The 14,436-nt window shown below is 38.9% G+C and overlaps 1 protein-coding gene across 7 annotated transcripts in view; it reads left to right on the top strand.

Moving 5' to 3' along the window:
* CTNND2 (catenin delta 2) overlaps positions 1-14,436 on the top strand; it is a 694,166-nt gene that overhangs the window by 127,488 nt on the left and 552,242 nt on the right. For all 7 annotated transcript variants that reach the window (XM_075417107.1, XM_075417104.1, XM_075417100.1 and 4 more), the window contains exon 2: positions 7,696-7,829. In XM_075417107.1, the coding sequence (XP_075273222.1) occupies positions 7,696-7,829 (134 nt within the window). The remainder of the gene's footprint in view (positions 1-7,695; positions 7,830-14,436) is intronic.

Here is a 14,436-nt window from a genome sequence, read left to right as displayed (position 1 = left end):
AGACATTGTGGAACTGGTTTCTTTTGTTTGTTTGTTTCATTTAATCTGTCTACACTTTCTACCCATGAAAGGATGATATAACATTAGACTATGTAAACAGCATTAACAAAGAGACTTTTAAAGGAATATCAGTCTAGTATTTAAAAATGAAAGTCTGCATCTTTAAGCAGTATTCCCTTTTTCTTTAAGCATAGGTTATAAAAGAACCTATTAAAACAATGTAATTTAAGTTGGAAAAGGAATGAAATGCTCATTTTCCAGTGGATGCTGCTGCTTTTTCAGTGCTCTACATGGATGCTGTGAATGAAGCATAGTATTTATGATTTGGAGGAGGAGAAGAATAAGAACATTGAAAGGTGGATGCAGCCACCCCGTGTGAGAGAGAGTGGCAACATGTCGTTGGTGAACTATGCCACCAAAATGCTTTTACCAGTGATGTCTTCATGGCTACACCTCATTAGCTCCCTACTTGGTAAATCCATGTCCAGTATGATTGACGTGTATATGAAAGCGTGTGTGCAAAATTAAGCTTTCAAGTGAAGCCACAGCATCGGACACAACTACTTTCATGTGCATTTATAAACCATTTAAATACTTTGATTTACCTAAGAATTTATGTATAGCGTAGAATGTACCTCTGTGTCTGAGTTCAGCCCTAACAGACTTGCAGTTTGACCTTGGGACTAGCTAAGTTGGTTGCATTACCTCCGAGAAGGCACGAAATCCTGCTACAAGGAAGGGTCTCCGCCATCCAGCATCCACTGCCACCCCAAGGGTCACAGAAGGAATGTGGTCTTGCAATCTTTTATTTCCCAGTTCTGAATGTCATGTCGCTAGACATTTGTGGGATCTAGTCATAAAAATTTCCATCCATTTTTTTTACATGTTGCTGATATGTATGTGATGTATCTGTAAGAAAGGAATTAGATTTATAAACCTACTCATCATTCATTTACATTTGAATAGAATTTCATGGGACCAAGAAAGGGCTACCAGCCAAGCACTGTGTCCCAGATGAGTCCCAGGAACTCACTGAAAAAAAATGAAGTTGCAGGTGTTGAACAGAAATGCAAGAAAAATTTTAAAATAGTTTAAAAATTTATATTGAATGCTTAGTTTGAGTAAGCATTTAAAAATTAGCGAAACCTCTTACTGTTTTAGTGTGTGCAGAAGGCAAGACTGATGAGGAGAATCTGAGGTCACTTGGTTTGTTCAGTTGGAGAAGAGAAGGCTGAGGGGTGCCCTCCTTGCAGTCTACACCTTCCTCAGGGGGGAGATGCTTATCTCCTCTCTGGTGACCAGAGGTAGGACATGAGGAAATGGCAGGAAGCTCCGTCAGGGGAAATTCAGACTGGACATTAGGAAAAGGTTGTTCACTGAGAGGGCAGTTGGTCACTGGAACAGGCTCCCCAAGGGAAGTAGCCACAGCACCAAGCCTGTGCAGAGTTCAAGGAGCGTCTGGACGACACTCTTAGTCATATGGTTTAGTTTTAGGTGGTCCTGCGAGGAGGGGGAGTTGGACTCCATGGTCCTGATGTGTCCCTTCCAACTCAAGATACTCTATGATTCTATGATTCTAAGGTAGCTTTAAAAAAGAGATCCTCCCTGTTTCCTTTTCTCCTTTTCACTGTTAAATATGATGAACAGTGAGAATCAGCAAGTCATTTGAAAAAGTGCAATTACGTTGAATGTATGGTATTTCTATTTCAGCTCTTCCAAAAAGGACCATCTTGAAATAATCTATCCTTTTTTTTTCCTGTGTTGTTTTTTAACTCCTTAGCTAGAAAAATGAAAATAATGTAGTCTTGTTTTTACTGATGATCTGTCTATCTTGAGGCTTATGACCTTATCATGTTAAAGTTCCAGGCATCGCAGAAATGTTTGTTTAGAAACATTTTTTTCATTGGAATTGTGTGATTTTTTTCATAGTGAGAGTTTTGGGGCTTTTGTAAGTATTAGACAGGGTACCTTTTGTGCTGGAATGGAAATGTGTGCCTCTCCGTCAAGAATGTGCCTTAACAAGAGGAGGTACAAATACTGTATTTGAACTGCAAAAGCCATAGCTTAAGTTCAGAGAGAAGTGGAGTTTTTAACTCTCTCAGAAGTAGCTTATTGTTTATTTATTTTTTGACTCAGGAACCAACCCACTGACACTCTCTGTCCTGTTTACGTGGGAGTAGTGCTTCTAGTACGACTCAGGTCGGATTTAAAGTTTTTACTAAGTAGTTTACATGGCAAAAGTCATTTTTAACCTACTTTTCTAAAGGTTTCTCTAGTGGCTTTCTTAAGGTTAAATAAGTTTTAATTCTGTTGACTGATTTTATTGAAGTTTTACAAAGTGATAAAGGCCAAAAAGCTTAAACAAAACCAACAACAAAAAGCGAAACGAGAAAAAACAGTTTTTGTTGAAATCAGTTGCTATATGGAATTAGATGGATGCCTGATGGTTATGGAACTGTAGCAGGTAGATAGTGAAGAATAAAGAAGTGTTGCTGAAGTTTTGATGGGGAGTTAAAGTAACCGGTGTACACATACAGGCTCTTCAGTTTTTTTTGATTCAGTTACTCACTGGGCAGTGTTTGCCCATCTGTATTCCAGACAATAAACTGGAATTCAATTACATAGTTTGGCTGTATTTTTACGACGTTTGTCATACTGGTTTTCCATAGCAATATAGATTGTTGTTTTTTTCTTTTGTTTATTTTGTCCTCGCAGGGCCCGGCCCTGCTGCCGGCACCTGGGCACCTGCACCCGGTACATGGGAAGGGGGTGCTTTATGGTGGGGTTTTTTCCATTAAAGTGAGATAAAATTTTTAGCTACTCTTAGAAAGACATTGAAAAAAGAGAGGGTCAGACTCCAGGTATGATTTTGCCAGTGCTGTGGAGTATAGGAATCCATGAATTATTTATGTCTGACTTCCCAGTATGTTCCCAAAAGGCTGGTTGTATTTTTCCTGTTCATCTGTCTATGATGGTCTAAGATTTTAATTTGATTCTCACAGGAGCGTGTATATGCTCTGACTTACAGGATCTCACTTGTGTTTCTGTGACACCGATAGTAAATACTGTTGCTGTGGTGGAAATTAAATGCCGCAGGTTTGCGTTGTAGTTACTCAGCTATGGGGTACTCTGTTAAGCGCCTTAATTTTTATTGTTCTTGTCGTACTTGCTCGAGTTTTCCTTTTGTTCTTAGTACTGAGCTCCCAAAAGTGTGGGTTGAAAGGCTATCAGCTTATTTTTTGAGGAAAAATGGAAAGAATCAAGTAGCTTTCCTAGAGAGGAGAGGAGCAGAGCAGAAGGAAAGGCACAGCGGTCATCATCGTGTGGGATAATGCTTTTCTGAAGAGGGCTCATGGAATAATCACTTTTCTGTGTCTGTGCTGTATAGTCAGGAAACACTAAGCTTACACGTGTTATGGTAAACACTAAAGCAACTCTTCTATCAGTAAGGACAGTGGAACCCCAAAGAGAGAGAGGTGGCCAAGGGAGGCTGCAGCGAGGGAAGCTATGAAGGACTGGTTATGCATTAAGTATCCAGAACCACTTAGGAAAAAAATGTGCCTTGCCTAGAGATTTGGTAGTGCTCTAAGGACTTGGAGGCCCTTCCAGCCTTATTTTCTGTAATTCTACAATACTGGCAGTTTGAAGTCCCATTAAAACCTGAGAATGTCCAATTTCTTGTACTGAAGAGCAAGCTAAATTAAAAGGTATGCGTGCCCTGAGCAGATGGGCTGGTGCAAATGCAGGCCTTCGCGGTGTTGGTGTTTGCTGTTGAAACACTGATTCGTGTATGATTTTTTGAAATATGAGTACATTTGGTATGGTGGCTTCTCTGTTGCTCGTGAAAACTCATTCTATATGGTATTTCTCATATGAATTTGTGTAATGAAGAAATGTTAAAATATAGAATGTTAACAACTCCGATGGATAACACCACTATGTTATAGATTCAATGATACTAGCTTACTAAGTGCAATTAGCTGCAATCTTTACCCCTTGAACAACTGTAGTAATAAACTGAACTAATGAGATATATGTTAGAAATTACATTCTCTGTCCAGAAGAAATATTTCAATAGTTGCATAAAACTTTACTTTTAATGTCAGGGATATTTGTGGTGATTTTTCTGTTTCTAGATGAACAGGACATGCAGCATGCCTTGTTTTCTTTTTTAAGGTCTTTATTCTTTTTTTCTAAGATACATATTTTAAAAAAAAACCTAAAAGTTTGGAAACATGCAGTGGTTGTAGAAGATAAGCTACTGTTCTGTCCAGATTTTGAGTCTGTTTGAAGCAAGTACAGTTTATTGCAGCAGTTTGTTGTGTAATCAGATTTTTTTTTTCCACATGAACTGATACTTGCAAAATTGTACATTACTGAAGCAGTTCTTCAAGTATTCTTTGGTGAAAACAAAGTGTTTACAAAAACTTACAGACTAAATATTAAAATTTACAGTACGAAAACAAGTTCAGAATGGCGGCAGGCAGCTGCTGCCTGTATCGCACGGAGAGAATCGTTTTGAACACACAGAAACTGGTGTTGACTTAGCAGTAGCATCTTGTTGGTCACAGAGTGGCTTCCATGTTGACCGTGTGGCCTTGCTGTCCCTCTCAAATACACTTTAAATATTTTGGGGTGTTTCTTTGTGCTAGGGCAAGCATTTTGTGTAGCAGATAAATTTTTTTCCAGCAACTCAGGCAAGCTCATTTCCCCCCATCTTCCTGAAAACGTGACAGCAACAGAAAGCCACCGTGCCACAGTGGGCCTTATTTGGGTTTGCTCTTAGGGAATGTCACAGGCTCAAACTGGTCTTTGAGTCAAGCAATTTCACTTAATTAGGTATATTGCCAATTAATGTAAGGTTTAAATTACTAATTCTGGTATTGAGAAATAAAGATGACGACCAATTAAATGAACACACAGAGAAGATGCCTCTCCCCATCCTGGTGTCCCATCCCCTCGCTGCCTGTTAGACTCGGTCCCTTTGGTGAGGTGCTGGGTGAGGTCCTCCAGCATGGGTCAGCCCTGCAGCAGCTGGGCCCCCAAACACGCCCGCCTACCGAAACCCGGCCAGTTCTGCCTGACACGGAGAGGTGCGCTACGGCAATGAGGGTCAGAGGCCTTCCCGGACGTGTTTGGGTCTTCCCAGTCGGGCCCAGTAACCGTGTGCTGGGGCACGGAGCTGGAGGTGGGGGGACCAGGTGAGTCCTCTTAATTTTTTAGGTGAAGATGACAATTTGCATGGACCTCAAATGGCAGTTACGTGCAGAGCTGGGAGCAGGACCAAGGAGTTTGTGAATGCTAGTCTTGTTTAGTTCGGGGGGTTTTACTTCCTCGGGCCAGCGTTTGTGAAGCGGCCGGTTCAGTGGAATGGCCCTGCCAGGGGTGGGGCGGCCCTTGGAGGAGCGTGAGGGCGAGCGAAGCAGGCAGAGAGGCTTTTCCACAGAGCGTCTTCATGGCTGCGGAGAAGGAAGTCCTGCAGCAGGGGAGCTGCTCTCGGCCAGCGTGTCTGAACCTGTTCAGCAGGCGCCTGGCTCGCAGCTCTGGTGTTTCTTCCCGCCCCAGCGCAGTCCTGGGAGGCAGCTCAGGTCTTCGCGCCTCGCGCGGTTGTTGGAAGCGTGACTCCCCACCGCACTGAGCGAGCGTCTGCGAGGGCGGCAGGAACGCTTCACGTGTCCTTTCTCATGGTCCGGAATCCTGTGGTCTCTCTCGTTCCTGTGCAGTTTTCAGCTGGACTTGACAGGCTGTGGGGTTGATAGCAAGGAGTGTTGCAGTCCAGTGTTTTCTGCAAATACAGCTCTACAAAATGAACTATTAGGCTGTTTAGACTTTTTCAGGTAAATTGCAATGCCAAAAAGAAAATTACTTGGCTTTCTACTATGATAATGCAATTAATAACTCAGTGAAGAAAGAAAATAATTAGATCGTTTGAAAGTAAGATAATAGAGTAAGCGTGTATGTGTGTACGTGTCTTTTCTGTGGTACTTTACAAGAGAGTAGCAACTCTAATTGTATGCCACAAACTAGGTAACTTGTTAAAATAGAAGCTGGTTCCTTTGTTGAACAAAATGAGAAGATACAATTCTAAAGTCCTTTTAGATTCATGTTTTGGAACCATGTAGAAGTTTTGTACAGTATACTTGCGATAGAAGGAGACAGGTATATCATCTGAGTTTTTAAAAATTAACTTCAAGTAGTGTGAGTGTCTGGAGCAAGGATATTACCAGAGCCAAAGATTAGGTATTTACCGGTTTCAGTGATTTGCTTACAAAAAGTGAGCTGTATGAAAATACGTAGCTTCTTCATCTAAAATGATATATGATCTCCTGCTTCAATATATAAACTAATCTAGCCTGAGATTTAGGGAGATTTCTCTTATGAGAAATAACTGGCTTTTTTATGAATTATCTGTATTTTCATGTTTTTGTCTTCTGTATGTATGCCAGTGTCTTGAGCTTCTGGAAGCCTTTGGAAAAGGCTACCCAGCTGTGCTGAATGGGTGTTCTTGGGCAACACTGCGGCTTCAGGGCCAAAGCTTTACTGAATGTCATCTCCCCTTCTTCTAGAGCCCTAATTTCCATGGCAGATGGGGGCAGGGATGTTTCCTCTGTGTGCTGAATTTTATATTTGCTTTTACCAACTACCCTTTCCCACTCTTCTCAGACTTCTTATTTCTTCCAGAAAAAGTTGTATTTTGTAAAAATGTGGGCTTTGAAAAGCAGAAGGGAGCCAAGGCGGGGGTTTTGCCATTGATGTGCATGGCGAGTGCTGGGCACATGCGATGCCTCTGATACCCCTCTGAATATCCACCCTGTTCTTTAGGAGGCCCGGCCAGCTGGCAGGCTGTGGGCCAGTTCACTTCCACAGAATGATTCTGGCCAGCTCCCACATGGATGTGATCTTACCCTAACTCGCCTGTGCATAACCATGCAAGCTGCCTCTCTGCTCCTTTACTTCTGGAACGTGGCACAACTTGCCTGCAGAGATGTGCCTGTAGTGACATTTAAGCAGAGATGCTACACTATAGCTTAGCCTTCAGAAAGATAAATCTTTCCACAGTCACCATCACTATTATCCTCTCTAAAAGAGAATACTAGAAATTCCTTCAAGTGCTAGGAATCTTTATTTTTTTTTTCTGTAACAGGACTCAAAACATCTGATGTGCTGTTTTTTTCAAAAATACTCTGATAAAATGTTGTCAAAATCACCTTCTAGCGTAGAAGAAAGGCAAAGTTAGTTACCTAAGCTTAAAATATAATACATATTAAATGATCATTCATGTGAGAAAGTCAACACTAGATGTTTTATATTTCTCTCATGTATCATTTGTTGGTTTTCTGTTTGCAAAGCATTTCATGATTCATTACTTTCATGATATTGTAATTTCATGTTGGATGCTGCTACTGAAATACTATACAAAAGTCACAGTTGTAAATTATTTGAATCCCCTCCAACTGTACTGTGGTGAATATTTTGGGGGAAGACTAGGAGCTAATTTAATACTTTGTTTTATAATTAATTTAGAAATAGTTTTAGCTTTAAGAAAGTGATATATTAATTCTATATTTCAGAACAGAAGCATGTGCTACAATTTTTTCCTTAAATTAGTATTATTATTCTTATATCTGTATTATTTCTGATATGTATCAGGTTTCTAATAACAAAATCCTTGTTTTGTTTTTCCGTGAACTGCAGAAACTATGCCTGTTCCAGACCAGCCCTCGTCTTCTGACAAGACAAGTTCCCTTAGTCCTGTGTTGAACACATCCAACGGCGATGGCTCTGAAACTGAAACAACCTCTGCCATACTAGCTTCAGTTAAAGAACAGGTATGGAAGTGCTGCATCTGCAGACTAAAAACAATAATATGATTTAGTGTTTTTTTACAAAGGTTTCATAGGTAGTATCCTAATAATTTCGCTCACAAATGCATATTGCAAAGAATGTTAAATATTTCTTCATGTCTTAGTATACATGCATGTGCTGTCCTACAAGAAATTTAATATAATTTAATTGAATTGTTCGTTTTATTCTCTACTTTCACTCTTTACTGTGAATGGCGGTTTTGAAAGACGTCTCCTTTTCTTGTTGGCAATTTGCATGTGGAGTTACAGCATATAGGCATGGCATATAAGAACTATAGACAGTTGAGTAGTTGTGGAGAAGATGTGTTATCCCAGACTTTTTAGTTAAAAGAATTTATAAGAATTGTAGGATTTTAAAATTTAACATGTACACTTTTTTTTTTTTTTTTGTGTAAAACTTGATGTGAGATTATTTTAGGCCAAAATCGGGTCGGGACAGAGGCTTTCAGCCTTGTATGATTAAACCCAAAAGTATTAGAATGTTTTGAAAGTAAGGTTGTTAATGCGATTCTCTGCTCAATTCTAATAAGACAGGTTTGGACATTTTAATGTAAATTTTTTGTGGGTTGTGTGTCTGAGGTTTTTCTTAGTGCCTTTTTGTACATCAGGGGATGGTTAATATTCCAGTTCATGAAAACACCTGGTCTCTGTCACTGCCTCATTTGGCGCAGCAGCAGGTATCCCAAAGAGAGACATTAAAAGATAGCGGCTTTCAGTCAGCTTTTTCCTTGCTGTAGGTGTCTAAATTGGTTCTCCAGTTATAAAGTAGTGATCGTTCCTTGCCTAAGACATTTGCGGCTTCTTTAGTAAAATTAATGCGTGAATTCAGCTTATGATATCTAACACCTTTGGAGTAATAGCTGTTGAGTCATTGGGCTTTTATAAAAATTATGAATTTGACTTAATGTTTTCTTTTTGATATGTACCAGTTCTCTCTTTTGGGTGTTAAATGTTAGTCATATTTTCTGGTTCTGTAAAGAGGAGTGCAAGAAAGAATGGTTATAACGCAGAGTTTTGCCTTAGGATTTATGGCATGTTGTTGTACTGGAATTACCCACGGTTTAATGTTTGTATGCGTATTCTCTTCCAGGATAATAGCATTACTTGGGCACTTACCAGTTTTTCAGCCTGTGTTACTGTATTGTTTTGAAGAAAAATTTGATTCTCTGATGTTGAAAAAACATACAGGGAACTTACACAGGTAGAAGACAGGCTGCATCTGCCTGTTAGAATGTGAAACACAGTATTGAGTAGTGAGAAGTTCTTCTCTGTTCTGGGGTTTTGTGATGATAATGCTAGTTCATACCTGGTAATATATTTTGCAGCTGAACCTCCCACCCCCATAAATCAGTGAATTAAGTTCTAGAGGGAATTTGGTGCTGAATCCACTAGATAAAAAGGATTTTAAGTGGTAAAATATTAGCAAAGTTGTTTCTGATTCCTGTAAACCACAGCAAAAAGGAGCCTGTAAAAGAGTTCTGCATTCTTTTATCACCAAGATCAGCCTAGTCAGCTAAACTAAGGTACTGCTGACTAACAGGATAATCTCTTGAATCATTGTGGTGCAGGGTACCAAAATTTCTTGATGCTGGAAGACTGTACTAAGCTCCTAAATGAGACTGATTTTTCTTTTGGACCTTAAAGCATTCCTCAGAGTATATGGTGATTTCAGTAAATTTGGCTTAATAGTAACATTTATGCTCAGCCACGCTCACTGCTGGGAAAACCATGTAATTGCAATATTCTTTTTCTGTTTTGTAGTAAAGATGGGGGGGGGGGGGGGGCGGCATGGGACACAACAAAAATACCCCAGACCTGCTTTTGGGCGTTTTCTATTCCCCAAAATACTGTGTGTTTGGAGAGACTTCCATTTTTTGATGTTCTGTTGGAAGATTTCTAGGTCAGGCCACCATCCCATGCTTCAGGCAGGTGAAATACGTTACAGTGATTCTGCATTAGAAGAGTAAATGAAGTAGGTTTCTAACTGACTCTTCAGAAGGGGGTAGCCCTCTGCTTTGTAGAAGAATGGGTGAATTACTTTACTGCCTGGTATGTGATTTTGCTTTATGTGCCCTTTGACTGTAGCCGAAAAATATACCTAGGGATTTTAGAAATACAAGCACAAACAATTATTCAAAAGTACTGCTGATAAAGGAAAAGATGACAGAGTTTATAATTAAGGTAGCTTGGTAACTGGAGCATGTCTCCTACGAGGAAAGGCTGAAGGAGCTGGGCTTGTCTAGCCTGAAGAGGAGAAGGCAGAGAGGGGACCATATAAATGCCTACAAATATCTCAAGGGTGGGTGTCAAGAGGATGGGGCCAGACTCTTTTCAGTGGTGCCCAGCAACAGGACAAGGGGCAATGGGCACAAACTGAAGCAGAGGAAGTTCCGTCTAACATTTTGTGATTCTGTATATTTCAATGAATCAAATATGTCACATTTTCTTCATCTGTGCTGATGCTTAATTTTAAAAAGTTTCCTTTTTAAATTGTTTTGGACCACTTGTGGCAACTTCATGTGTTACTTCTCATGAAATACCTAGAACCGTGTCTTTGAGTGACTGCAACAGAGTAAACTGGGATTTATGATACTGAAGACTCTAATAAGTGTTTGCAGTCTTTGAAGAGGGCAGGACACATGAAGGAAGGCACAGAGAAGTCATAGATGTATTTATTTGCTCGACATATCTCCTATGTGAAACATAAATGATATATTCAGAGAATCTGAAGCTTTGCTGTGCTTAGTTTGAAGAATACATGTCCCTGTGCTATCCTATTTTGAGGAGCAGATTTACTGGGTCTAAAAAATTGTGCTTGATATGTCAAATGTAAAGTAGCATTCATACTGGTCATGACTGGATCAGAAGATTTAGCCATGAGCTTTTCAAGGTGAGGATTTCTGTCAAAATAGAAATTGAAACCTGTAATTTGTTGTTGAAGAGTTAGGCTGATTTTAGTAAATTCAAATCTTGAACTCTCTGCTTTAACGTACAAGCCATTTCATTTGTGTTTTACCTCTGGACAATCGTGCTGAATCACTTCGGGTTTCAGACTTCTTAGATGCACTTGTGAAGAAGTGATGGATGAAGAATGTGAATCCATTTTTTTCTCCTTGCTGCTAACTTGCTTAAGCTCAGCAGACACTGCTGGAGGGGAGGTCAGAATCATAAACTGTGTGTCTAAGAAATGGTGAGGTGCCAGTCAGTGAACTTTGGCTTAGGTGTTTTCAAGCTGCCCTCATCAAGAGGAATGGTTAATGACATCTGTGAAAGTGAAAGCTGTTGGGGGTTTTTTTTGTGTGTTTTTTGTTCATTTTTAGACAGTCACAAGTAAGTTCTTTAAAAAGGAATCATCAAATAGTATTAAACTACTAGAAAAACAGTTTCAGTTTTCCATGCTTTATAAAAAGTGGTTAAATATCTGTGAATGAAGAAGGATTTTTTCTTCTCTGTGGTATACTGGTAAATGTATTTGGCCCAATGCTTCACAGGTTTTAGACAACATAAGGCCATTTCTGTATCTGCTTTGTCATCTGCTTTTGTATGTGTAAATATGGGAAAATTCGTCAACAAACATATCGAGGTATCAGGACTATAATTTGTGAGAACATGCGTGATAGATAAAACTATTTCTTTTGTAAAAAGCATGATATGTTTCTCACTGGGAATTTCTACCTATGCAAGAGACTTCTGATCCCACTTGGTGTTAAAAAAATTTCCTGGGAAGAAAGTATTGCTACTGCTGGTTTGAAATCAGAAATAGCTGCTGGAGAACCTTCTGAGTAAAGATGTAGTAAAGCTGATGCTTTTCCTGGAAGTCTCCAGACGCATGTGGTTCACAGTGCTTTGGTTCTTGGCGTACAGAAACTGCTCCCTTGGAAGCTAAGGAGGAATGTAGTGACAATGACTTAGCAGAGGCTTGTTTTGGCAGATTTTTTTGAGAAAAACACTTGCAGAACATGAGATAAAATAATTTCCTAAGAGTGAGATCCGTCTTGAAGCACTGACAACTGTATTCAACTCAGAAATAGTATACATTTGTTTTAGTTTCTTTATGACTCTGGTTTCCTTTACCATCTTAGCAGTAGCCTGTTTCAGAGAACAGCTCTTTCCCTTTCAGAAAACTTATGCAAAGATCAAGTTCTGCAATGTTTAATATTTCTTTTGAATCCTTTTTAAATCTACCTATGTCAAATAAAGTTATGTGTTTCCAGATCTCTGTCTTCATTTCCCTTGATGCTGTGAAAAGGTAGCACGCCCTCACTCCAGAAGAAGCTTAGGCTCTAGGACTTTTGGATTATTTCTCATACTGTTTAAATAAATGATTAAGATGTTCTTTAAAACCTAAGGCTGATTCCAGACAAAACTGAAGACTTTAGGTTTGAGATGGTTGCTGATAGCTTCTTGTTGTTGTTAGAAGAAGAATGAGTGTGTCATCTTTAGGGTTAAAAACATCCTGGCTTTAGAAGACTTAAGTTTTTTCTGAAGTAACTTCTGTTACTTTTAAATACTTATCACTTTTCCCATTGTAAAGCTACTTGTTTGTCAAGAAATTGTGGTTAAAACTAGCCTAAAAAAAACATACAGCGTAATAATGACAAAGTGTTGTAATGCGTGTCAGTGTTAAACTAAGATAATATACATGACTTAAGTGACCTTGTATGTTAGGTGTTAGTACACTTTGGAAAGAGAGTTACGTATGTCATGCGCATCTTATATATGTATATGTAAATAAAACCGCAGATAGAAAATGGCTGCAGAAGCTGAGGTCTAATTTTGTCTCTTGGCTCTGCCAGATTTTCTCCCGTGTCTATATCATGATTGAAGTTTTAAAACAAAATCACACATCTATATGGAGGTTTCATTTCAGACTGTTTTCTAAGGTTTTAAAGCCAGAAGAGACTTGTGAAACCCTGTACTCTGACCAGCAGGTCATGACACTTCATGCAGTCATGCAAGTATTGGGCCTCAAGTCTGATCACAGAGTGACTTTTGCAGCTGTTTTCAGTAGTATAATGCATGCCATATTGTAATACATGATATTCACAAAGAAAAAAATGTCATTCTTGCCTTACAGGAACCAATAATTACTCTAGTAACCTTAAGCATTCTGTAGCTTTTCTAAATAGGTTCAATTATGATACATTCATGTCTTGCTTGCCCTCAAACATCAGACTGTATCTCTGCCTTTAAAAGTTTTAGCAGCTCTGTTTCAGACCCATGCTAATTATATTCAATCAATATATATTTCTTTCATCATCCCTCTAAGTAGCGCATCAATGTATTCACTTCCTTAGTTATAGAACTCCCTTGTTTCCAATGAGGTTTTAAAATATTCCAGAGAGATATTCCTCTTCCTTTTTGCCATCTTTTTTTTTCATTAATATATTGATTTTAGATAAGAACTAGACTTGGCTGTATGATATGTTTTGAGCAGCACAAGTCTATACAGTGGGTACAATACTTCTGAGTTGCTGGATGGACCAACATGTTAATGAAATATGAAGCTTTGTGAACACAGCTAGTGCTTTCTGGGTACATCCTCAAGTTGATGAGGTTGCTTTTAAGATGTACGATTCCACTACTGGAAATAGCAAGTTGAGTGGTGAAGTTTTGAAGAGAGTCGTCACAGTGGCTAGTGAAGAAGGAAATCGTTTAATATACTTACTGTATGCCCTACTGTATGGATTATCAAGTTCTTGATTTAGTCTGGGATTGGTTTCACATAGCTCTTTGGAGCAGCCGTGAGTGTATTCATGCTGTGCTTCTCAGGAAACGGCTGTTTACAAGAATGGAGACCTGGACAAGTAATGCCCGTTCAGAACCCCGTATCCTGTAAGTCATGCCAGAGACACAGTAGCCACAGAGATGTGGTCTGAAGAAACTAAGGATTACTTCAGTGAGAAAAGGATATGATGATAATCCAAAATAGATATTTCTGGCATTGTTTCAAATGAGCTGGGAGTGGAAAGGCTTCTGTGAAGATTTAGTCTGATAGAAGAGTACTGAGAAAATATATCCTCCCAGCAAAAACCATCTTTGAAGAGAGGGAAGAAAATGCCAATTATCAGAATAAAATTAGAGTTAAATATTAAGTTATTTTGACTTAAAGTAATCTTGAAAAATTAGTGGTTCAAAGCCAAGAATTTCAGAGAAGCTGGGTGGAATGCCACTTAGGGACAGCTCAGTCTAATGATAATTTAAAGCACAATTAAAGGGCATCATAAAGAAAGGCAAAATACCCTTTGTTATCATGCAGACAGTATATGAACGCACATTTGCTGATCCGCAAGCACTTCTGCCTTAACTTTTTCTTTTTGCCACTAGTGGGAGAATTTAAAACTTGGAGTAAAGATACCCTAAGAAGCTAATAATATTGATTTCAATTTCAATAGTATATAGATTTTAGTACATTAAATTTCTAACATTTTAACATACTACATTTGTAACATTTTGAAATAATTGACTTCTTATTCTCTGATATAATTCATTGAGGCTTTTAAAAACGTAAAATGTTCCAAATATACAAAATTACAAAAATATGATATATGTGGACTTACGCAGCCACGTG

The sequence above is a fragment of the Opisthocomus hoazin genome, chromosome 3 (assembly GCF_030867145.1).
Source record: "Opisthocomus hoazin isolate bOpiHoa1 chromosome 3, bOpiHoa1.hap1, whole genome shotgun sequence".
Lineage (NCBI taxonomy): Eukaryota > Metazoa > Chordata > Aves > Opisthocomiformes > Opisthocomidae > Opisthocomus > Opisthocomus hoazin.
This window is presented reverse-complemented; position numbering and strand designations above follow the sequence as displayed.